The 24,745-nt window shown below is 49.8% G+C and overlaps 4 protein-coding genes across 4 annotated transcripts; all 4 read right to left on the bottom strand.

Moving 5' to 3' along the window:
* Positions 1-3,366: 3,366 nt before the first annotated feature.
* On the bottom strand, positions 3,367-3,696 carry LOC112881266 (uncharacterized mitochondrial protein AtMg00810-like). Its single transcript, XM_025945942.1, has one exon. It carries the CDS (start codon positions 3,694-3,696, stop codon positions 3,367-3,369), a length of 330 nt encoding a protein of 109 aa, XP_025801727.1.
* A 365-nt stretch (positions 3,697-4,061) lies between these two features.
* On the bottom strand, positions 4,062-4,463 carry LOC112881267 (uncharacterized mitochondrial protein AtMg00820-like). Its single transcript, XM_025945944.1, has one exon. It carries the CDS (start codon positions 4,461-4,463, stop codon positions 4,062-4,064), a length of 402 nt encoding a protein of 133 aa, XP_025801729.1.
* A 6,809-nt stretch (positions 4,464-11,272) lies between these two features.
* On the bottom strand, positions 11,273-14,413 carry LOC112881468 (mixed-linked glucan synthase 2-like). The gene is made up of 3 exons (XM_025946167.1): positions 14,150-14,413; positions 13,219-13,963; positions 11,273-13,137 (listed from the first exon to the last, which is right to left on the bottom strand). Exons 1-3 carry the CDS (start codon positions 14,398-14,400, stop codon positions 11,518-11,520), a joined length of 2,616 nt encoding a protein of 871 aa, XP_025801952.1. The 5' UTR covers positions 14,401-14,413; the 3' UTR covers positions 11,273-11,517.
* A 3,512-nt stretch (positions 14,414-17,925) lies between these two features.
* On the bottom strand, positions 17,926-21,202 carry LOC112881470 (probable mixed-linked glucan synthase 3). Its single transcript, XM_025946171.1, has 3 exons — positions 20,876-21,202; positions 19,802-20,531; positions 17,926-19,633 (listed from the first exon to the last, which is right to left on the bottom strand). The coding sequence occupies exons 1-3, from the start codon at positions 21,121-21,123 to the stop codon at positions 18,050-18,052; spliced, it is 2,562 nt and encodes an 853-aa protein (XP_025801956.1). The 5' UTR covers positions 21,124-21,202; the 3' UTR covers positions 17,926-18,049.
* Positions 21,203-24,745: the final 3,543 nt, after the last annotated feature.

The raw sequence follows: 24,745 nt of genomic DNA on the forward strand, positions 1-24,745 counted from the left end.
CTTCTCCTCCCGCGTGATTTCTTCTCCCTGGGCGCCATTTTTCCTCCGCTCCATCTGTCCTCCTCCCGCAGTGCGCAACGGCGCAAGGCCCTCCCCTATCGATGCGCCGCAGCTCTGCTCAGGCCGCCAAGGCTTGTAGGTGGACGAATGGCTGGTGTAGAAGTGGGGCGGCTCGAGTTGCTAGCACTGCTGGCTGCCGGTTTTGCTCGAGCAGAGTGAGGAAGGATGAGAGCAGTGGCGCATGGTGCTCGGCCTAGACCTTCAGCTGTTGACTGCTTCTGTGGAGAGAGGAACAGAAAGAGAGGGAGAAGAAGGAGCTCAAGCTGCTTTGATTGGAAGTAATTTAGAGGAGAGAGATGGCGTAGGTGCTTCTGGTACTTGGCTAGATACTTGAATTTGGAAGTAGTGCATGAAGAACAGAAGGAGCTGAGATCAATGGGGACCAAGCAGGGAGGAGAGACATGCCTGGATTGTGGCTGTGGAGCTCGGATTGGGATTTGAGAACGGGGAGGAGGGGGTGCTAGCTGCCGATTGGAGCAGACATGACCGGTTGAGCTCAGAGAAGAGGAAGATCAAAATGCTGCTGATTTGCTTTGTGGATAAGAAAGAAGAAAGGATGGAGGGCGGCGGCGGTACCTTGCTAGGAATGGAGGGGTGAGAGCTGAGAGATGAGGGGCAATTTGGGAATTACAGTGGCTGTTTAGAGTTAGTGGTTGATTCATCCAATCCAATAGACTTTGCTCGTGAAATATTTTTATACGAAAGGCTGAGTGAATCAACAGATATGTGATGGGCGGCAGTAATTAAATTGTTAAACTAACTTTTAGGAACTGTTGATGGAGAGGATCTTTTTTCTCTCCCAATAGTTTTTAGCAAAATCCTAAAATTTATTTTACTGTTGGTGGAGAGGATCTTTTTTCTCTCCTAATAGTTTTTGGCAAGATCCTAAAATTTAATTTTTAGATTTTATTTTGTAGGCACTCTTGAAGATACTTTAAGGTCAGGACGGGAAGTGGGTGTGCGTAAGCATAACTGATAGTTGACGCTCCCAAAAATGGTAACCACGGGCTTGGACAGAAGTAGAAATACAGAGGTATTAACTGGAGCGTGGGCGCAGTGATCAATTTGGGTGGATACGATGGTAGTACACGCACCTGTAGGGGTGCAGGAGGATGCCCTTGACCCTGTACGTCCGGAACAGCAGCGGCCGCCGGCCGTCCTCGCCGCTGTCCTCCACGGCCGCTGCCGCCTCCTTCTCGTCGATGGGCGTCCAGTACTTGTCCTTCGGATTGACCGCTAGCCGCCTCTTCCTCGTGGCACGCTGCTTGCCGTTGCCGTTCGCCGCCACCGACGGCGGCGCCGTCGTCGTGCCGCCGGCAACAACGCCGTTATTCTCGCTGTTGCTGCCCCCGTGATGGCCGGCACCGTTCGCCGACGCCGGCGCCGCGCCGCCGGCAGCAGTGCCCCCATTGCCGGCGCCGCCGTTCGCCGGCGCCTGAGGAGCCATGCCTGCTAGCGACCGAAATAGCTGGCCTAGCTAGCTTCCTAAGCTAAGTGAGGCACGTGCTGGTGGCTAGCTCACTCGCGCAGCACTGAGAAGAGGAGTGTGCAAGATATAAGCGCACTCTGCTGACTTGCCTACAAAGGAGGGCAGCGCATAAGAAAAATGCGCGTGCTGATCTGACCACTAATTCCATCGTCCGTTAGAAGCGGTCGAAGAAGAAGGCCCCGCGCGCTGGCTGTCGGCCGGCCTCTCGTCGACGGCCGATCGGCGTGCATGTGCATCACGGGGGTACACGAAGCTACAGTGCTCTACAGGGAGGACCAGCTTTCTGTATTGTTTAAATTGCAGCGACAATGGCAGCATCTACAGGACTATGTATAACACATGCCAGGACCAGTAGATTATTGCCATGCGTTCCGTCCCGTTCGACAACAAGAGTTGAATATATGCAACGGCAACAAGCCAAATCAAAAAGAAAAAAATTTCTTCTATATTTTTCCCTTTAACAAACCTAATAATTCGTAGCACATTGTATTGATTAATAATTCAAACCGTCGGTTACATGTACTAAACAGAATGCATGTCAGCAGATAATCCCGATCGATCGATCAATCAATCATGGATCTATTCAAGCAATTCCAGCTAAGATCGCATCATCCAAACGGCGCGCTTGTTACAATTTTGCCCCTCTCTCTTTTTTTTTTGAAAAAAAAATGTGAACGAAACGGTGTGCCCTACGTACAGTGTTAGTCATGTGACGATGGAGATGTGCGTGGAGGCCGATTGATGCCGCCTAACGGATCGGCGCTAGGAAACAAAAACCCTCGCATGCAGAATTACGGATGGTGGCATGAAATGGCAATCGTCCATGTCACTGCAGACTGCATCTGCATACTACTCCAGCCAGCAGTCCCCAGCTTGCATACAACGTAGTGACTGAATCTGACAGCAACGCACACCGCCGCGGCCGCGAGCCTCAGGTAGATCTCCAGATTCAGCACGTGCGTGGGGGACGATTGTTCAGATTCAGAATAGAACATATTGAACTGCTTCTTCGGCGGAGGTGCTGTAGAGCGTACAACACATGCCGTAGCTCGTACTATCATGCATGCTGCTAGTAGTACATCACACACGGATGCGCAGCAAGCAATTTCTGTGTGTGAGAGAGAATTTGGATCAACCGTGATTGCATTGATTACTTAAACTTGTATTTATATATGTACAGAGATAAGGTTCTATCTAACAGAACATACCAAACAGAATAGCTAATCCTCTGGTCTAGCGGCGAACGGGCTGGCGGGCCGCAGAGCATGGGCGAGGCACGAAGCGCGGGCGTCGTGCGTGTCTGGCGAGGTCGTGGCGAGTGCGGTGTGCGCCGGGTCCGTTGATGTTGCGCTGGCGTCAGTTGATGTTGCAGTCGATTTCCAACACCCCCCTCAGTCTCGGCGGTAGCTTTGGCGACGCAGAGACTGTTACGGAAGTCGATGAACAACGGTGATGGCAATCCTTTGGTGAATATGTTTGCGAACTGCTTGGCGCTGGGGATCTGCAGAACGCGGAGCTCGCCAAGGGCTACCTTTTCCCGCACGAAGTGGATATCAAGCTCGATCTGCTTGGTTCTCCGCCACTGGGTTCTTGGCCATGTACACGCTCGACATGTTGACACAGTAGGTAATGGTGGCCTTCTCGACGCCACGGTGGAGCTCAAGGAGCAGCTGCTGAAGCCATGAGCATTCTGCCACTGCATTGGCCACTCCACGGTACTTTGCTTCGGCTCTTGATCGGGAGACGGTGGTTTGTTTCTTGGAGGACCATGAGACCAAGGACTCACCGAGGAACACACAGAAGCCTGATGTCGATCGTCAAGTGTCTGGACACCCGGCCCAGTCGGCATCGGTGTAGGCGGTGATCGTCGGAGATGATGCGCGATGGAGGTGAAGGCCGAGTTCAGTGGTGCCCTTGACGTAGTGCAGAATTCTCTTGAGCAAGGTGCCGTGGGAGTCCCGTGGAGCGTGCATATGAAGGCATGCTTGTTGTACAGCATAAGCAATGTCCGGTCGCATCAGTGTTAGATACTGAAGTGCGCCGGCCATGCTCTTGTACCAAGTTGCTTCCTTCAGCAGCTCGCCTTCACCATTGGAGAGCTTCGGCTTGACGTCGGCCGGAGTGTTCACTGCCTCGCAGTTGGTCATCCCGGCGCGTTGAAGAACATCTTCAGCATACTTGGATTGTGAGAGGAAGAACCCGGATGTGGTGCGGCGCACGTCGACTCCCAGGAAGTAGCTGACCGGTCCGAGGTCCTTTACAGCGAATGCCGATCGAAGTCGGGCGATGATTGCCGAAGGAGTGCGCTTGACGAGGTAGATAGTACCATGTCATCAACGTACAAGAGTAGATACGCCATGGACGTTCCTTGACGTAGCATGAACAATGAGGGGTCGGCGCGGGATTGCACGAAGCCAATGTTGGTGACGTGATTCACAAATCTTGTGAACCAAGCGCGTGGTGCTTGATGGAGGCCGTAGAGAGATCGCGTCAGGAGGCACACGTCGTCGGGTCATTGTGGATCCTCGAATTTGGTTGGCTGCGCCAAGACGCGTTCTGCGATGTCGTCATGGAGGAACGCGTTGGAGACATCGAGTTGATGCGCTGGCCAGTTCTTGGAGGCGATGAGGGTGAGCACGGTGCGGATCGTAGCCGGCTTGACTACTGGTGAGAACGTCTCGGTGAAGTCGATCCCGGGTCGTTGGTGGAAGTCACACACGACCCATTGGGCCTTGCAGCGATCCAATGATCCGTCGGACTTGAGCTTGACGCGGAATATCCACTTGCCAGTGATGACGTGAGCTCCGGGCGGGCGTGGCACAAGAGTCCAGATCTTGTTGGATTGGAGAGCGCTGAACTCTTGTTGCATGGTGTCGCACCAGTTTGGGTCCTTCAGCGCAGCACGTACCGACATCGGAACGAGCGCTATCCCAGCTGAGAACGCGCACTTAGGATTGGGCTTGCTAATGCTGTCCCTAGCTCGCGTGGTCATGTGATGGCGTGTCATTTCATAAGGCTTGAGGGGTTGTTGTGCCGTGGTTCTGCTGAGGATGATGGAGGTGGCGAAGTTGGCGAGGTGGCATTCGTAGCGGGCGCTAGTGCGGTTGGTGCTGGTGGCGCTTGTGCTAGCGGATCTTGGTGCTGTCGTTGTTCTCGGGCAGTTGGAAGCCGCAGGATGATCATGTCGTCGACTGGTGTCGGTTGCGGTGCGGCAGTTGGCTGTTGGCGAGGTGAGTCGCGGAATGGGAAGTGACGCTCGTCGAAGATCACGTGGCGTGAGGTGATGACGCGCCGTGAAGCAATGCGTAGCAGCGGTAGCCACGGTGATCGTTTGGGTAGCCGATGAAGCCGCACGCCACCGATCGTGGACTGAATTTGTGCGTAGTCGTCGCCGTGATGTTGGGGTAGCAGAGACACCCGAAGACACGCAGCTGGTCGTAGTTGGGCGGGATGCCGAGAAGAAGCTCGTGAGGCGTGGTGATGCCGGTGGTCCGGCAAGGATGCTTATTTAGCAAGTAAGTTGCTGTTTGAAGCGCTTCTGCCCAAAACGTTAGTGGAGCACCACTATGGATGAGCATGGTGCGTACACAATCATTTAGCATGCGTAGAACACGCTCCGCCTTACCATTTTGCTGCGACGTGTAAGGACAAGAGAGCTGTAGAACAGCACCACGGTTAGACAGAAAATGACGTAGAGCACAAGTATCATATTCTTTTCCATTGTTTGTTTGAAGAGCTAGAATGGGAAGGCCAAATTGAGTTTGGACATAAGAGAAGAAGTCCATGATGATTGGAAAAACGTCTGATTTTTGCTGAATAGGGAAAGTCCAAATATAGCGTGTATAAGCGTCAAGCAACACAACATATTATTTATATCCTGAATTGCTGTAAACTGATGACGTCCAAACATCAGAGTGCACTAGTTGAAAAGGGAAATAAGAAGGGGTTTATGATAATTGAAAGGGCTAAAGCACATGTTTTCCAAGCTTACAAGCGTGATAGAGGTGCGGAGAAGATTTATTACAGATTTATTACATTGAAAGGGAATGGAATCTAAAACCTGTGACAATGCTGGAGAGCCCGGGTGGCCCAGCCATTGGTGCCACAGTTCAACCGACGCTGGTGTTGATGCAGAGAAGGCCTGATGCTATGGCAGCCGAAGGGGGTAGAGGTCGCCCGTGCTCTCACATCAGAGCTTCACCGTTTGTGTTGGTAGATCCTTGATTGAAAAACCGACAGGGTCAAACTTGATGGAAACATTGTTATCACGGGTTAGTTGTCGAACAGAGATTAGATTCTTAATGGGTGGGGGAGAAACAAGAACGTTGCACAGATGCAAAGGAGATGAAGCTGTACGAACGAATGTACTAGCTGCATCTGTGACCGGCAGCTTGGCACTGTTTTCAACTATGATGTAGATCGGAGAGGGAAGGGAGTGGAGAGAGCTTAGGGTACCAGGCGTCAAGGACATGTGCGTGGAGGCTCCGGGTGTCGAGGTAACACTCGTTGGAGCTTGGTGGAGCAGAGATGTTGACGCCGGCAGTCTGCAGCGCCGTGTAGAGGGCGCTCTTATCCCAGCCGGAGGAGCCAGAGTTTGAAGGCACGGCGGGCACGGGAAGTTAGGGCTGATGTTGGGCCGTCATGGCCTGTTGGGCTTGGAACGGGGGTCGAGGGCCCAGGACGCCCGCACCAGGGGCGGAAAGGCATGGGCCAGGCCTGAACAAGGTCGGTCCATGGATTGTATCCGGCGGCCCAAGGGGAGGGTTGACCGCGCTGCTGGGAGCCGCTGCTGCCGAGAGACGGTGTAGAGCCGCCGCCGGTGGTGGCTCCGCCGCGGCCGCGCTTCTTGTTCTTGCCCTTGGAGCGCGGGGAGGAGGCATCGGAGGTGGTGGTGGTGGAGCCGCCATGTCTGGCGTAGAGGGCGTGGCCGGATTCAACCTTGTTGTCATGGTTCAGCTGGATCTCCTCGAGGAGCAGGTACGATCTCGCGCTCATGAAGGTATGAGGCGGGAATTTGGAGGTGATCACCGGCTTGACGTGGCGGTACTTGGGGTGAAGCCCGCGCAGGAGGTTGAGGACTTGGCTTGGCTTGGACACTGGTTGGCCGACATCGCGGAGGTTGTCGGCGAGTTGCTTCAGGCGGCCGGTGTACTGGACGATGTTCATATCACCTTGGTTGATGCTGCGGAATTCAGCTTTAATGTAGACGGCGCGATGCAGCTCGTTGTCTCGGGACAGACCCTTGATGTCGTTCCAGACGGTGAAGGCCGAGGCACGCGGCTTGTGGATGATGTCGAAGACATTCTTGGTGACGGTGGTGTGGATCCAGTTGACAATGCAGTGGCCGATCATATGCCACTCAGCGTCGCGCTGCGCCATTGGCGGTGGAGCGGTGACGTGCGCTTAGAGTCCGAACTTGCTGAGGACGGAGTCGAAGAAGCATCTCCATGGACTATAATTGGCTTCATCCATGTCGAGAAGGACTGGAACATGGGCGTGGATGTTCACCGTCTGCACCACGGCCGCCGCGAACTGAGCAGTAGGGAAGGAGGCAGAGTTGGAGGAGCCGGAGGAGTTCGACGAGTGTGCCGGAGATGAGGCCATCGAGTTGTCGCAGGGAGCAGAGAGCAGGGAGCGCAGGTGGAGCAGAAGCTTAGGATCTGAGGGTATCTGATACCATGAGAGAGAGAGGATTTGGATCAACCGTGATTGCATTGATTACTTAAACTCGTATTTATACATATATAGAGATAAGGTTCTGCCTAACAGAACAGCTAATCCCCTAGTCTAGCGGCGAACGGGCCGGTGGGCCGCAGAGCGTGGGCGAGGCACGAAGCGTGGGCGTTGTACGTGTGTGGCAAGGTCGTGACGAGTACGGCGTGCGCCGGGTCTTGTGCACTGGCGTGTTGCAGTCGATTTCCAATAATGTGCCAGCGACAGCAGCCGCATGTTGCTCTCCAGTCGCCAACAGACTTTGCAGCAAACATCAGACGCGACCGGAACAATAATTCAGTGATCGCAGAGGTCGAGTTCTTCATGTTTCTCTCTCTCGCGCATGCTTGTGATGCTTCCATTCAATACATGGCATGCTCTCCTTCCGGATCTGATCCAATCACTACACCGTTTTCTTTTAGAAACCTGATAGCTAGCAGCATTTGGATCCACAGGTAGTGCACCTGTAAACGTGGGCGGGGGCGCACTGATGCAGCCCAAATGCGCCTTTGGCATAGTATAGAACTGCGCTGCGGCACCTTTACATTCCACCATGCCGAGAGGCATATGCGCTAGCTGGCTGTATAGGACTTTTTAGATAAGGTATACGAAACGCTTAGCCTTTTGGATTACTTATTGTGACTTGATTATATATTTGGGCACCTTAGTGCTAAGACAAGATCAGAGCCCATGGTATTCATCAGGCAATGCTTTTAGTAAATTGTAAACGTACGGAAAACCACGGTTTTTTTTTCTTTTTTGCTACAGTAGCAGCTTCGAATTGCCTCAGCCAAGCTAAGAAAGTGCAGTGAAGAATCAGATTCCTCTCTCGGGGAACTTGCTTCGTCGATTGTGTTCGTGTGTGCCCCCTAGCTACTCCCCTTCCCTTAATTGAAGCATCCGCATCAGCATCAGCATCAGCGCCGGTTGATTAATAGCACGCGACGGACCGATCGGATTGCGCATCCGCATCACGCCGCTGGCGCCCGCATGCGCCACCATCGATCAGGCCAAATTCCGGGGGCAGACGCCCCATCACATCCGCTGACGGCAGCAGCAATACCCGTCCAGCTTTGCTCGCGTGCGCTCTCGGCTAGCTCTTGCCGCCGATGGATTGATCGGGCGCGAGGCGTGCTCGCCCGCCGCCGCTTGGATCGATCGTTGCCTGATGTAGCTGTATCGTCCCCTCGGCCCCGGCGTGCCGCGTCATCATTGCGTCCGCTGGGCGCGGCCTGCGCGCCCGCGCGCTCCGGTCTTATTCTTTTGATTCCCAGCGGATTCCTTTTGTGCGAGACAAGCTGCGCGCTGGCACCACCGCCGCAAGTGGCTAGCTTGCTGCGGGCGGAGAGTGTCGGTGAGGCGTCTGGGTCGAAGGAGATTAGCACTACCGAGAGTTTGGGGGACCCGGCCCGGCGGAGAGCCCGCACTTAGCCCCACAGGTGATTAAGGCGACTACCTGATCTGAATATAATGCATACGAATGCAAATTATATATATTTTAAATTATTGAGCTGATTTAAAAAATTGATAAAATAAACTAAAACGAGATTCTGCGTAAATAATTTGGAAGGAGAAATAAAGGTATGCTATCGTAATTAATTAGCTGATAAAAAATACTATTAGATACCCACTTACATCCTTAATGATGCGTGCATGATGTTCCGGGCAACTCAAGATTCTTAGCAGTGCACTATCACTGATCCACCCATCGCGCATGGATTCGAAATCCTAGCCAATACTTGCATTGTTGCGTAAGAAAGTTCAGAGACAAAATGATCAAACAAGAGCTGCAACACAGTAGTAACCAGAGAATAAATGATGACAACAGAGTATAACATGGAACAGATCCGAGAGGACTCAAAAGTCCAAACAGATTACCCTGGTCACAATTAAAATCCAGAGATTTGCAACCAAATTGGATGGCAACGGCATCATTGAAGTCTGGGAAGAAGAACGGACATCGCCAGCCCGAGCCAGCACCGTCCGCGGCACAGGCGTCGCCTCAGCGAGCTCCGTGGACCCGGCCTCACCGTCTGTGGCCACCGTGGACGACGCACGCGCCACCGCCGGCGCTGCCGCGGGAGCTTCTCCACGAGAGACATGCCCGCGGCCCGCGGGAGGGGAGTCGCGCTGCGGGCCAGAGGAACCGACTGGGGTGTGAATTTGTAGGAGGGGAGCGCAAGACGCACGGCGTCCAGGCGACAGACGGTTGTCAGCGGGTGGCTGCGCAGTGTCGCCGGATGCCATTGCCGCCGCCGCCGAAGTTTTTGCAGAACAGGCTCTAATAGTTGCAAATACCCTGCTGGATTGGATCGCGATCAGTAGCCGCGATCCAAATATTTGCATTTTGCCCCGTATGTTTACAGAATACTTTCCTAGTTTGGATCACGATTAATAGTCTCGATCCGAATATTTTCGGTTTATTCCCTGAACTTTACATATAGCCCTCCAGTTCGGATCGCGATCAGCAATCGCGATCCGAATATTTGCTTATAGCTCCCCGATAATTTATAAATGACCTCTATTTTAGATCGCGATCGCAAGTGGACCCTAATTTGGTTTGTCTTGCTGGTTTCTGCCGGCCGCCGCCGCCGCCGCCGCCATGCTTCTGGCTCGAATCGGGAAGATTCGCACCCTTCTCCAGCCCTAGCGCAAGGTATCCAATCCGTTCTTGAACCGGAAGCGCGCGATTCGTCGGCTCGCCGAGACAAGCGAGCAGCCGCAGCCTTGTCTCATACGGAGGCCGGGAATGTCCGTAGCGCCGCCGCGCGCCGTGGGTGCACCCTTGTTGCCTTCATCTCCTCGTGCACGGCGCGGCGGCAACCCAAGCGAAGCGTCCGGCGTCTCGACGACCACCTTCTCCACCTCAGGCAACCCCACGGTTCCGTCCACCCGCTCCATATCGAGCGTCCCGCAAACCTGGAGCACCAATTCTCCATCAAACAGCGACCCAGCACTCCAGCAGTTACCGCTCCGCGTTCCACTCTGCCAATGCGGCGGCAGGCTGCCTGCGCGGCGTGCGCAGACACCTCTGGTGAGAGGCTCTTCAGGACCGCTTCGATCCCACCGTCCCGCGGTCAGCTCGCGGCGGCTCTGTGGGCGGTCTGCTCTTCTCCTCCTGGCTCGGCGGCTCCGACGCTGGCCGCGCGCCCGCACCAGCACGCGCAGTATAGCCTCCGGTTTGGTTTCCCGTGAGCCTACGATCTGGTGCCCGTAGCTTGAATCCCGCCGCCGGCCACCAGTCCATGGTACGACACTACGACGGTACGATCACCCTTCCTCTGCAGTGATGCACGCGCCCATGCTGTTTGTTGTTTTGCTAACAGAAGGCTGATACGAGCGAAATGCTTCTTTGTGAAGCAAAAAGCTTGAGAGCTGCGTGGATTACTACAATGTAAAGCGCTGCTGCTGCGAAGGTGAAGTTGTTAGGATCATGGCACAGCACGTGCAGTGCAGTGAAGGATTCCCGACTGCGCCTTTTGGACTGCCAAGTGGACGAGTGACTCAGTCTCAGTTGTGCCCCCGATCATTGCCGCAGCGGTTTCATAACTGGTAAGTGGTATAACTCCTCTAACTTAGTGAATTTACTTTGTTCACAAAACCGATTTCAAAACTCATGTAGATTCTCTCTACTCTTAATTGGTATGCAACTGTGCATATTTCCCTGAAAACACCATCACATAACGCATTTACCCTTGCCAACATCTGAAGCCAATTGCAACTACATATTATTTACAAGAGTAAGGGAATAGAAAATGCTGGAACCTAGATGTAGCTATGGTCGAATATTGTAGATACGGTGTTATAGTTACTCTACGTTGTACTTTTTTCATGCTTGCTCTTTTACTTTAATTAGGATCTTTTGCAAAAGGCCCCCAAACAGATCTTCTCAAGGTAATTGAAGCTTTTGAGAAGAAGATCACACAATTGCCAAATGCTACTGGAGCGATTAAACTAACATTTTGATCATGAGTAGGCGCTTGATTAACTAAGTGTGCAGAGGACATAATGGGTGCTGGGGATGTTGCTAGGCTGCTGCCTCACGGGTCTAGTTTGATTTGAATATTTGATATCACGTACACATAAGGTAGAATACAAAGTAAGAGAGAACAAAAATCTTGAAAGTTTTCATGTCAACATCTCACGCTGGATAATACAGCCCTTGACTGAGCTAAAATCATAGAGGAAAGCTTCCAAATTATTGCACTAACTGTGCAACGGCATTATCATTTATTTCTTCCCAGATGACCGAGTCACTATTTCTGCTTACCAAGAGAAGTTGCAATTTCTGACCAGTCTGAAGGGTATATGGCACGGAAGGTGACATACATGATAGCGACCGTACTAATGGACATAAGCAGCAGAATAAACAGGATGGCAGGTTTCTTCCCCCATTGTCCCATGATCCCGAGTGCAAAAGGGTAGAGAAGCACAAGGATCCACACGTTGAACACCATTCCAAGCACTGCGTGCTGTGCCTGCTCTGTGAACAACCCCCAGGTCGCGGCTTTGCCTATTGCCACTCCAACAGCTGCGACATTCACTATCAGAACTGCAATTGTTGGGATTAGCAACGGCACCCACCGCACGACATACAAGTCAGCAAACTTATCATTGGAGCAAGCTTCTGTCTGCTTCGATGTGAGCCTGAAGTGAATACCCTTCCCTGTGATGAGCTTCAACACCATGTACAACACTGCTGTCGGGTAGACACCAGTTGCACCGATCATGTAGAACTGCTCGTTGCGGCACCAGTCCAGCAAGGTGATGTTCGCCCATTTCACCTCGAACATGCCGATCACATGGATCATTGCAATGATTATTATGAGGTATAAGATGTATGAGCCGAAGGGCCTTTGGATGTAGAATTGCTCAGAGATGAGCCACATAACAGGAAATAGGTTGTAGGCTAGGATGAATATTGTGACGATCGGATAGGTTGACATGTTCAGGTATGCAATGCGCTGCAGGGGCTGCATCCGAGGACCAGCGAGGAATGCATTGCTATGGGAGAAGAACATCTCAAGGGAGCCACCTGACCAGCGTAATATTTGGAGGAGACGCTCGGTGAGGTTGATCGGAGCAGTGCCACGGAAGGCAGCTGGTTCTATGGAGCAGTAGATGGAGCGCCAGCCTTGCCGGTGCATGCGAAATCCTGTCACCACATCCTCCGTTGCGATGTTGTACACCCATCCAACATCTCTCCCCCATGGAGTCCCATCCTCATAAGCACATGTCATCAGGGTACTCAACTCATTGTTGACTGACTCTTCAAGGAATAGTGGTGTGATAGACCGTTCTTGGTTTGCACCATCTATCATTGAGTTTATGAATAATGTGGATTCTCCAAATTCCTTGGCCTTGCTTATTACCTTGATGGTGTCTGCTCTCCATCGTGGTGGCTCCATGCCGTATAGCGCAGCACGACGGAACATAGTTCCGGTACCAAGGTATGAAGGCCCTTGTAGGCCATTGAGGGAGAGCATGGTGCCATCAAAGAAGACACGATTGTGGTTGGCATACCGGTCTGTTGGGTCGACATCATCAAAGCGCTGTGGGAATTGGACAAAGGCAGTGTTTTGGCCATCACGGGGGTCAAGCATAAAGCACATGGCGGCTCGGAAAGCTTGTGAGTTGTTGATATAGTGATCGCAGTCGAAGTTGATGAGAAAGGGTGCGTTGGAGAGCAAGGCAGAGACACGGAGCATCACATTCATGGCACCAGCCTTCTTTTGGTGGTTATAGCCAGGGCGCTTTTCGCGGGATAAGTAGACAAGCATGGGGAGGCGCATGTCAACGTTGCTAAAGTCAAATGGATTGTCAATGCTTGCTGGCGGTCCGAGTTGTGGCTTATAGCTTGGATGGTTTAGTATGACCTGTCAAAGAGCATGTTAATTCCCAATATCTACTGGAAATTTCCATTTACTAAAATCACTATGAAAGAGTGCAGCTTATACCTTTACAATTCCAGCATGCTGTCCTTTTCTATGGTTATCAGCTTGCTCAATCCATGTGCCAGGCCATTGAGTCCCATCAGCCATCCAAGTTGCCTTGACACCATCTTCTTTGGTATTCTTTCTGTTGTATGCCTCAGATCTTTGGTAGATGGTGTTAAAAAGAGAGTCTATCCTCACCTTGAATTCTTCGTATTCTCTGCGCACACGCCTGTGATCACTCATGAACTCCTCTTGCATACTTCCCATGTATGGCTGCCTCTTCACCCCAAAGTAGTTCTCTGGGGCTCTTGGCTCTATGCAATGCTTCCGACAAAAGGGGACCCATAACTTGGCAAAATTTGCAACTTCAAACATTGCCTCATAGTGGACTAACGTTCCACCATCATCTGAAAGGTAGCAGGCATACTTCTCCGCTGGGTAGTCAGTGGCAATGATGGAGAGGATGGAGTTCACCGTGTAAAGTATAGGCTCATCCACCGGGTCGACGGTGGTGACGAAGACATCAATGCCAGGCAGCTTGGATTCGCCGGAGGTGGAAGATTCGTACTGATCTCTGATGGCGGTGATGTCTGGAACACGCTTGATGGGGTTGAGCTTGGGAAGCTGGTTGAGGACCCATGAGAAGCCGAACCAGACGTCCCCAACCATGGACATGAACCAGAGCCACACGCCGTCATGATTTCTGTGCCGAATGCGCCATATGAAGAATGCGATGACCGCGATCAACCGCAGAAGAATCACGAACCTGACAGGTAACGGCCAGGCATTAGTACATCTAACCGTGGGCAAAGTCACAGGCAACTTTGGTAGCAGCTAGTCAGTTTCAGAAGAGCATGTAATGGTGGCAAGTTTGCTATAGAGTTAGCCAGTTAGGAGATCACTGATGCAAAGTTAGTGCTAGAGACAGTCCACGATGGATGGCCGAATCAACCTGTAAGGATGCAGGATGCTGCCCTTGACCTTCATGGTCCGGAACAGCAGGGCCCGGCTGGAGTCGCCAGGCATGGCTCCCTCCTGGACGGCCACCCAGACATCATCACTGTCCTTGGCGTCGTTAATCCGCTTGGCCGCGGGCGAGTGAGCTGCTGCGCTGTCACGCCGGCTCTCCCCGTCGGCTGCGCCGTTGCCGGTTGCCTCGACGTGGAGGCTGGCGTTGATCCGGCGAGTCACTGCTGCCGCCATCTCGGACGGTGAACCTCTCCTAGTCCGTGTCAAGTTGGTACTTGCCGCCTGGGGTTTATATAGGGCGGGAAAGCGAACGAGTTGGTAGGCGGAGAGGAGTATCATTTTTGTTCTCTAGCATGGTCAAAATACAGCAACTGAGAAGCCGCCACTGCTTTGTTCTTTTCTTTCCATTCTTCAGACCAGCCTACTAGTGCACTACAGCAATCAGTTAGCTTCTGACCCATCAAAATCCACAGGCCAAAAGTCACCTTCTTGCTAAATAAAAATGTTTCTCGGGTTGCGTCTTTCAGGTTTTTCAACACGGATGGATGACATCTTTGCACAAACGTGCACTCTACCCTAGGGTTAACAACGAGTTGTTTTGATCGATGTGCCTACAGCTCAGCTGGGCTGAAAGCCACGGGAGAACGCATTGTGCCGTTCTGTTGCGCAGTGAACAGCAAGTTCTTGGACTTCTTTTACCAAGTCTCCTGTGGATGCGCCATCGTGCCACTGTTCCCGACTCGCGGTGGGTGTGAGAACTTTGAGAAGAGCGCAAGACTCGGCGAGGTGGTGAATCGGTTTCGGAGCCCTGTTGGGAGTGTCGGACTGCCCAACTCTCGATAGAGAATGGTGAAATCAGCGGCCCAACCGCCCAACCAACGCCTGCGGTCTCCATGTATCCAACACCAGCTCAGCTCGCCCACTGATATTTCAGTTTCAAGTGTACCTTGGCTTGTGAACACGGGCGGAATACAATGGAGGCTAAACTGAGCCCCAGCCCCCTTTCTAATGGGAATTTTCCCTTGCATAACTTCATGCATGCATGCATGCATGCAAGGATCCTCTCTATTTCCCAGCTTTTCACAAGGCGGTTTCAAATTGGCCCCCCTTCTCTTTAGCTCACGTTCCGCCACTGCTTGTGAAGTCTTTCTGAAGAACGTTGCCTAAAAATTAAGTACAATCAGGCAGGCAGCTAGAAAATCTCTGTACTTTTTGTTTGATTGTCACCACGAGGAAAAAATGCTCCTGATTTTTTTTCATTTGACCAATCATATTTGTTGAAAATTTAAGTTGGTCAGATAATAATTGGAAGAAATAAGAGTAGACTAATCTTGAGTCCCTGTACTTGAAGTAGAATTCTAGTGTCTGCAAACTTGGCAGATCTCTGAACTCTCACTTTCAGCTTGTTCTTCCCAGTATACCTAGGCCCAAATTTTTTAGGTTGTCCTTTTAGAATGAAGAGGAAGTAGTACACCACAATTTTAATACCGTGAATGAGTCTTGAGTCTTTGTAGTCTGCCATTAGTAAAGGGATGCACGGTTCCATTTCATTTACATTAGTTGTTTACTATCTGGTATTCCGCCTTGTATGTTTCTGCCTTTTTGGTATTTTCGTTATGTTTTGTTCAATTTGGTATACACTTGTATTTTAATCTATATACCTAGTCCAATGTGGATCTTAGTTTTGAGGCCTGGATATATTTTACGCAATCGCCTAAACGTGATGGTATTAGTAGATTCATCAGAAATTAATTTTGCCATTTCTACTTTTTTTAAAAAAAATAATTGTTTATTGTGACATATTTTATGACTACTACAATCGCTTATATCAAATAGTGTGATCAGATGCACCTCAAGAAACTCTGAACAGATAAAGTAATCAGCAATTCAGCATAAGAATCTAGACCCCCTTTTTGTGTCTACAATCGGTCAACTTCAACGCTTCTTTCTTTGAAAAGGAAAAAAAAAGGACATACAATATGCTTCGTCCAGCTTGGGCCTAAATAACGAGGCGTAGGCTATCTGATTATTCAGCCCGTCATCTCGGAGCCTCAGACGCCCACCAAGCTGGTGTCTTGACAGCAACAAAAAACTCGGGGCTCCTATGCATCTTCCGTGCGATCGCACGGCCCAATGCAGCCCATCGTAATCGCATCAAATGAAGCGCGGCCCATACAAGCAGGTTGCACATGTAGCAGGACAGCAAGTCAGCAGTGTAGGCAGGAACGCTTACGCATACTTTTTTTTTCATCAAATCAATTTATTATTTTCATCAGAGATGGTGTGATTCTGGTATGTTAAAATGTTAATACAGTCAACATTTTAAAACTATAGATTCAACAATCCATCAAATCAAGTTCAACATTCTGAACAAATTAGTTCAACGGTTGACGTGAAAAATGTTGAGGTAATATATCAAAAATGTTGAATGAGTTCATTTAGACTATTGAATTTTAAAAATAATATATTATATTCATGTTGGATATTATTTTATTGGATTAATTCTCAACAGAACAGTGGTTTAAATAAATTCAAAAATAACTTTACGGTTTAGGAGAAAAATAGGTTTCACGTTGGAATCCAAAAGTTGCGTCCACCCACTAGGACCAACCACAAAGCGACACATGTCCGTCGACCCATCCTCAAACACCGCCAGCTCTCTCCTGGCGGCGGTGCTCCCTCCCGCATGTGGAATAAGCAGTTGAATCGGACCCCGTAGAATATCTGCATCAATCTCAAAGATGAGTAAGTTTTTTCTTCCGGAAGATATATAGGTTTGCTGAAAAAAAAACTTCGTCTTGCGCGCAGCCGGGCCCGGTCGTCGTCCAAGGCCACTCGGCCCACTAATGTACAAGGCCGCTCAAAAATATCTGGAAAACAATGAAGCCTATGAAGAAGAAGCTGATCTCCGAGACCGAAAGTGGCCGAGCATCTGATCTGAAAGCCCATCAACGTAGGAATCTGTTTCAAATTCTCACAACAATCAAGCCCACGAAGCCGTTGTCCGATGCCAAAAGCGACCGCGCATGTGGCTCTGAACGCAAGTTCCATTACGCGCCTGCCGCCTAGAGACGGCTTGTGGCATTCGTCTCCGGCAACGTCGCCGACTCGCCGCCGGCTGCTATCCGCTCCCCTGCCCCTCACGTCCACGTCAACTTTCGTCTTCTCCTTCCACGAGTGACCCTCTGTATCCTCCGCCTCTAGTTGGATGGAATCAATGCTCGGTCTGAATGAGATCCTGCTGTCCCGTACTGAATCCTCCAACTGTTCGATCAAATGCCTGTGTGAACTGGTGGTGTGTTTTCCCCCTAGAACGTCAGAAGCCTTGTGGTTTGGTGCCTTTGATTTTCAGAACTCGTGTTATTAGTTCTCTATTTTCGAGACAAATATCTAGTTTGGTAGAGCCATTCTAGATACCTGGTGCTAGATACCCATGTGTTCCCTCCGTCTTGCTGTCTGTTCTTGGCTGAAATTCAGTTTGAGAACCTCTGTTTCATTTTGTGGAATCTATAGGTCATGCATTCTTGGCATTACCAGGGATATATAGGGCTTTTTATAAGTAGGATGCAAACAAAAGTGAATCATTAACAGCTTGATACTAGAGCATTAGTATGGGTATCAGAAGTCCCTGGTAGCAAATAAATTATGCCTAGTTCAAAGCAAAAACAACTACTAACATTAGCTGCCAAATGTACATTTGCCCTGCAGTCGATGCTTCCCAGTTGAACTGGACTGTATGAGGCCGAAATACAAATGGTCTGCATTCAATTAGTACCATTTTTCATTATTACCTAGTAAGAATGCATCAGTTTATTTGATACAATGGGACATAATTGGTCCCTTGGTAACTACACAAGAAATTACATTGTTTTTACTGTACCACCTAGAATGGAATAACGCCGGAAAGTAGGATGTGTAGACCTACATACAATAGGGCAACAAGTACAAAGATAACCGGTAACAAGACTACAAGGATGATCGGCCTCTTTGCCCACCGTCCCATGATTGCTAGTGCAAATGGGACGAGGAGAAACATGATCCATAAGTTGAACAGCAAACCCAGTGCTGCGTGCATCTTCTTCGCCGCTGTCCATGCTCCAATGTATACCACGGTTTTGCCCAGGGCCACACCAATGGCACCAACATTGCAAATCAGAACCACCATTGTCGGGATGAGCATTGGCACCCATCGAAAATCATACAAGTCGGCGTACTTGTCATTGGTGTCAGCAGTTGTTTGCTTGGAAGTGACCCTGAAGTGTATGCCCTTCTTTGTGAGGAGGTTCACCGCCATGTGCAGCACTGCTGCCGGGTATGCGCTTGTTGATCCGATCATGAAGAACTGCTCATTGCGCCAGTAGTCCAGCCATGCGATCCCCGCCCACTTGATCTCGAGCCAGCCAATCATGTGAATCATCACGATGATTACGAGAAGGTACAGGACGTACCTAGTGAATGGTCTCTGGATGTATACTTCATCAGGGATAAGCCACATCACTGGACTAAGAGAATAGATCATGATGAAGATTGATGTGACTGGGTAGATTGTCATGTTGAGGTAAGAGACGCGTTGAAGAAGTCGTACTCGCTGGCCACCAACAAGTGGGTTGTTGTGGGAGAAGAACATCTCTAGAGACCCGCCTGACCAACGCACAATTTGATGGAGGCGCTCAGTTAGGTTGATTGGTGCAATGCCACAGAATGCGTCGTGCTCCATTGTACAATACATGGAGCGCCACCCTTGCCCATGGATGCGAAATCCAGTCACTATGTCTTCTGTGGCTATGTCATAGATATACCCTACACCCTTGCCCCAATCAGTCCCTTTATCAAAAGAACAAGTCACAACCCTCTCTAACTCAGCGACAAATGTGTCATCAAGTGATGGTGGTGTGGTTGACCTTTCTTGTTTCAGGGCTTTTGACACTGACTCTAGGAAGAGTGTGGAGTTACCAAACCTGCTAGCTTCGGCTGGGACATTCTCTGCTCTGCAGTGGGGTGGGTCAATACCATAGAGTGCTAAGCGACGGAACATGCAACCGGTACCGAGGTATGAGGGCCCTTGCAAGCCATTGAGGGCAAGCATGGTTCCATCAAAGAATACTCGGTTGTGGTTGCCATAGCGGTCCGTCGGGTCAACATTGTCAAAGCGCTGTGGGAACTGGACGAAGGCAGTGTTGTCACCATCTCGCTGGTCTAGCATGAAGCAGACGGCCGAACGCAGGGCTTGGGAATTGTTGATGTAGTGGTCGCAGTCGAAGTTGATGATAAGTTGGGCATTAGTCAGGAGAGCAGAGGCCCGCAGCTGTGCATTCAGGGCACCTGCCTTCTTGTTGTGGTCGTAGCTTGGGTTCTTCTCACGAGAGACATAGACAAGCATCGGGAGGTGCTCATCAGTGGCACCGATGCTGAGATCGCCCTCAGCATTCGGTTGTGAATGCCCTTGGCTTGGATGATCCAGGACAACCTGTTAATAAGGAAGGAATTAAATAAACCATCACTGTCCAAATTCTTGCAACAACACTACATTGTCCAAGATAAAATATTCCAGAACTGAAGTAGGTGGATTGCATTAGTTGTCTCAGATATTTGCTTACTAAAACATAGACAGCTATACTAATCTGAACTTTAGTACCTTAGCAATTGGAGCATGGTGTCCTTTCCTGTGGTTTTCTGTCGGATCAATCCACGTGCCTGGCCATTGCGTCCCGTTTGCCATCCAAGTCGCCTTTGCAGTTCTCATGCTGTTGTACATATCAGACCTCTTGCGGATGGCATCAGGGAGCTTGTCCAAACGCACCTTGAACTCATCATACTCCATCTGCACCCTCCTGTAATCGTTCAAGAACTCCTGCGATGCTCTTCCGGCCTGCGGGGGCGCCACCATGTCGAAGTAGCTCTCCGGTGCCCTCGGCTCAACGCAGTACTTGCGGCAGAATGGAACCCAGAGAGGCGCAAACTTTCCGACCTCGACCAGTGCTTCGTAGAGCACCAGCGCCCCGCTGTCATCCGAGAGATAGCAGGCAAGCCTGTCGACCGGGTAGTCGACGGCGAGGATGGAGAGGACGCAGTTCATGGTGTAGAGTATTGGCTCGTCGATGGGGTCAGCTGTGGTGACGAAGACATCGATGCCCGGGAGCCTGGAGGTGCCGTCGGCGAGGTCGAAGTGCCGCCTGAGGGCGGCGAGGTCCGGGATGGTCTTGACGGGGTTGAACTTGGGGAGCTGGTTCAGGAGCCACGAGAAGCCGAACCAGACGTCGCCGACGATCGACATGGTCCAGAACCACATGATGTCGGATTTGTTGTGCCTGATGCGCCATGCGAAGAAGAGAAGGACGGCGATCAAGCGTACGATGATCAGCAACCTGTAACACGAAAACATGTCGTCGTCAGGTCTCGCCACAGACGTGCAAGTTAGTGTTTAATTATCATGCTCTCCTGTGAGTTGGTGACCATAAGAGATACAGTCAAATCTGTTGGCGTCCTAATTGGTGCTTGGAACATGAGCTGGGTCAACGGCTGTTCACTAGTAAAAGAAAATCTTGCAGGAGAGTACATTAATCCAGCAGGATCTATTCGGGCATGCAAAGTCAACTTTGAAATGAACAGTTCCCAAAGTAAATAAAAACTATTCTCACAGCAAGCTGTACATACATATTCTGATGGTTTCTAGTTTCCAACAAAGTAAATTCAGGTGAGCTGGCATTACCTGTAGGGGTGCAGGAGGGCGCCTTTCACCTTGTACCTCCGGAACAGCAGTGGGCGGCCGTCCTCGCCGCCGGACTCCTTCGCCGCCCGCCTCTCCGCCTTGTCGGAGGCCACCCAGTACTTGCCCCTGGCACCGTGCCCGGCCCTCTTCGCGTCGGCACCATGGCCGTTCGCGCTCACTAGAAGCGGGTCTGTGAGGCCGCCATTGGCTGCATAGGCAGCGGCGGCTGCCGGCGCCGGCGAAGCCATGCCCGGCAAGGCCTAGCTAGCTGCGACGTTCTCCTCTCGCAAAGGACCAGAGGAAGCTGAGGACACTGGCACTCAAGCCAGTGCAATGGCACACGAGGAGAGGAAGCCAGGGGGGTTGCACTTATATAAGATGGGGGTACGGTGGCCGGGTCGATGCACGAGGGTGGCTGGGGCGTGCTGGCCGGGTTGCCGGGCAGTTCACAGGTTGTACATGTACACACTAGCACACCTGCCGCGAAAATGCATCCAGATCTTTGTTGTCATCTGTGGCCGATGGATCGATCGGTCGATCCGGCGGTGTGTGGCAGTAGCACAGACTAAAAACTACGGGCGTCCATGCAGAAAACGTGGACCTGGAACGGACACCGGCCGGCCGGCGTCCATGTGCCACGGCGAGGCATCTGACCAGCCGCAACGCGACTGCCGGGGATTCACGGGAGTGCACGGCGGGCGCGTACGGCGGGCGCGTCGTGGCGCCGGTGCAAATGGAGGCTGGGAGCGCTGGTTTTCTTTGGCGGCTTGGCGCCCTGTCAGGCGTGTTCGTGCAACCCAGCTGTGCTCTGGCTTGCTAACTGCAACACTTAAGTTCTCGTAGCTGCCTGGATGGGAAGTCTCTGCTCGTCAGCTTCCGCCGGTTCTGTCACCTCGATCGCGGATCGCCAATTGGGAGGTGGGAATGGGGATCAGTTTGTCTCTCCTTTCAGTTTTTAATCTGGAGATCGGATCTGTCTTGAGCAGGCAGCAGCCTTTGCCGTCAGCTGATCAGCAGCGCATGGGAAACCAGATCTTGTCACCGTGGGGAACATGGAAGGAGAGCAAGAAAACCATATTCTTGAATCTTGGCGCCGTTTGTTTGTTGGCTTCTCCCTCCCAGATCTGAGACCTGATAGTTTAAGTACAACTTGGCACTTGTTTACTCTGACCGTGATCGTGCTGCATGTTCCTGCCTGTCCTTGTGTTCCATCGTGCGCGAGAGGACCGTAGCACCTTTTTGGCCAGGGATCTCTAGCTAGCTTCCTTGCAGCGGCTGAGATCAGATCTGATCTGACTTGATGCAAACACATATAAGTGCCAAGAGATGTATAGTTATATTTGGGGCGCCTACTGACCGATGGAAATAGGAGAAGAAAGTGGTCTAATTGATTACAGAGAAATGGTTACAAATTCACGTGCTAATCACAAGACGAGGAGGATCTAGCCTATTATTAGGGAGCGGTGTGGAGATTTATGCTCAAAGATTCATGGGTTAATACTCCTAATATATGGCCAGGCTCATCATTTAGGGGTTAGTTGAGTACTGTGAGACGCACGAGCTAGATCATGGGTTCAATCATTGAAGGAAAAAAAAAGATTTATACTAATTTTTCAGCTGCAAATGTTTAACTAGTTGGTGAATGTTTTTTTTGGACTAACAGGGCACCACAAATTTATGCCTCAGTTCCATTAAAATAAGACTTGGGTCCAGAGAGCAGTCAACCTTAGCGTAAGAGCAAAATATGTTTAGACTATCTACAACAATTTAATGAACAAAGTCTGGGACCATATAAGAACATTCACGCTGCAGTAGATTTGCTACTGGAACATTTCCCATTAAAATATTCTTCTCCATGAGTGCTTCCACAGTGCCAGCCTTCCATCCATATTGAGGTCTTTCATTTGCTTTTCAGCTGTAAAGGTGGCTCCAGTAGTGTCTTCAGACACAAGTCAGTAATCCGTCTTGGTTAATTTGCATGGAGTCCTTGAATATTGGTTGCCACCTTTACTTTTTTGAGGGAATATTGGTTGCCACCTTGCAAGGCTTTATATAATTCTTCCCAAATAACCTTGACAACTGCTCCAGTACAACTGATACAGGAAAACAATGTGACTTACTTACCCCTAAAAACCCACAAAACTGCTAGACAAACAATATCCAAAACCGCATACTTTTTATTACTCATCTAGAATTTGCTTTAGACTCATAATCATTCCCAAGACAAAAAAAGCCCATATATACAGCACTGCAGAAGATGTCTCTGTTCCAATTGGTGCTAATCATCATCTGAACTTTTTCCGGAAAACTTTCCATAAAGGCATACGTGAAACTATCATTATGCGTGTTACTCCCTCCGTTCCAAATTATAGGTCATTTTAGCAAATTTAGATGCGTAACTTTTGCTATGGATCTAAGAAACAATGTATATCTAGATGCATTGTAAAATCTATGCATCTAGATTTTCCAAAATGACCTGCATTTTGGAACGGAGGGAGTACGGTGTCCCACCGGCATCTATCTGCCCAGCGTGAAAGCATATTACCACTGGAAAATATAAGCTGTGGATAAAGTTGATAGAATTTACTACATATGGCCACAAGTTTCTACGAAAATAGGTAGGATCATGGTGAATTGATATTTGACAATTTTCCGTATCAGTTAATCTTGTTCTCTACTCAATGAAACAGACAACTGAAAGATGATCATTTCTAAGAAATTTGTGTCTTCAGATTTCAGAGTTGCGTCTAAATAGCGTGATCATAGATCATTGGATCCTCAAGCCTGAATTAATATTTTACATCCTGAAAGTACCTGCTCAAGTACACACCCCATATGATGTTTTTAATTCAGGTTCTTTCATCTCATGTTTTAATTATCGTACCAACATGGCCATCAAAATTTGAGAGTATGCCTGATCCAGATGCGTACTCGTATTAACAAGCTAGAAGCCTGCCAAACAAGTACTAGGGCTCCATGTGCACAATAAAGCTGGTGGTTCATATGCTGGATCTAAAAAGCTTGTATACACGCATCGGTTAGAAGGTATCTGCATATTCTACCGGTTGGCCTTAGAATAACGGTATGCCACCATCTGCCCTTCTAATGGCATGCGTCTGTGATGAACACACTTGTTTAGGTAACGTGGAAAACATATTTGCAAGTTTTGTCCGTGTAGATAATGCGGTTTTGTTGGAGAAAATTCATTGGATGATGGGAGATTGAGGTCCTTCACAATGATTTCTATTCAATTTTTGCAGCTCGTACGCCATGTGCAATAATGGATTTTCAGTAAACCGACTCCAGCTTACCATTTTACCTATATTTTGTTTTACTAGCTGATATATCTGTGCGTTGCCACGATCGAAGGCTCAGTGCAGATCAGATTTTTTTTGTGATGGATTTTTCTTCGACACGGATTGATTTTGCTGTGTTTTCACATTCTCATTGTATTCGAGTCCGTTTAAATTACCATATAGTAGTATAGTTATTCGATTATCATTATATACACTTTGGGTCCCGTCGGTGATATATGTTGGACCAAATCAAAATTTCTGATGGAAAAGTTGTGTGCTTTAGTAATAGTTAAAAGATTATGATAACATTTGATCTATAGCACTATAATATATTTGTATATAATTTTTATGACACTGAATTTATGTTACTGGATCAATGTTAAGATGTTTATTATTATAATTTTGTATCTAATAAATAAAATATCAATACAGTAATCATCTCCCAAAGTCTTATCCTAACGACACAAAAGAATGAGTTGTAGAGAACAGAGGGGGTAACTATTATATATGGTATCTCCAAACTGCATGCTACCTACTCGTGGCTGCATTACTGGCCATATGTAAGAGCCAGAGC

This window comes from Panicum hallii, chromosome 2 (genome assembly GCF_002211085.1).
Source record: "Panicum hallii strain FIL2 chromosome 2, PHallii_v3.1, whole genome shotgun sequence".
In the NCBI taxonomy this organism is placed as follows: domain Eukaryota; kingdom Viridiplantae; phylum Streptophyta; class Magnoliopsida; order Poales; family Poaceae; genus Panicum; species Panicum hallii.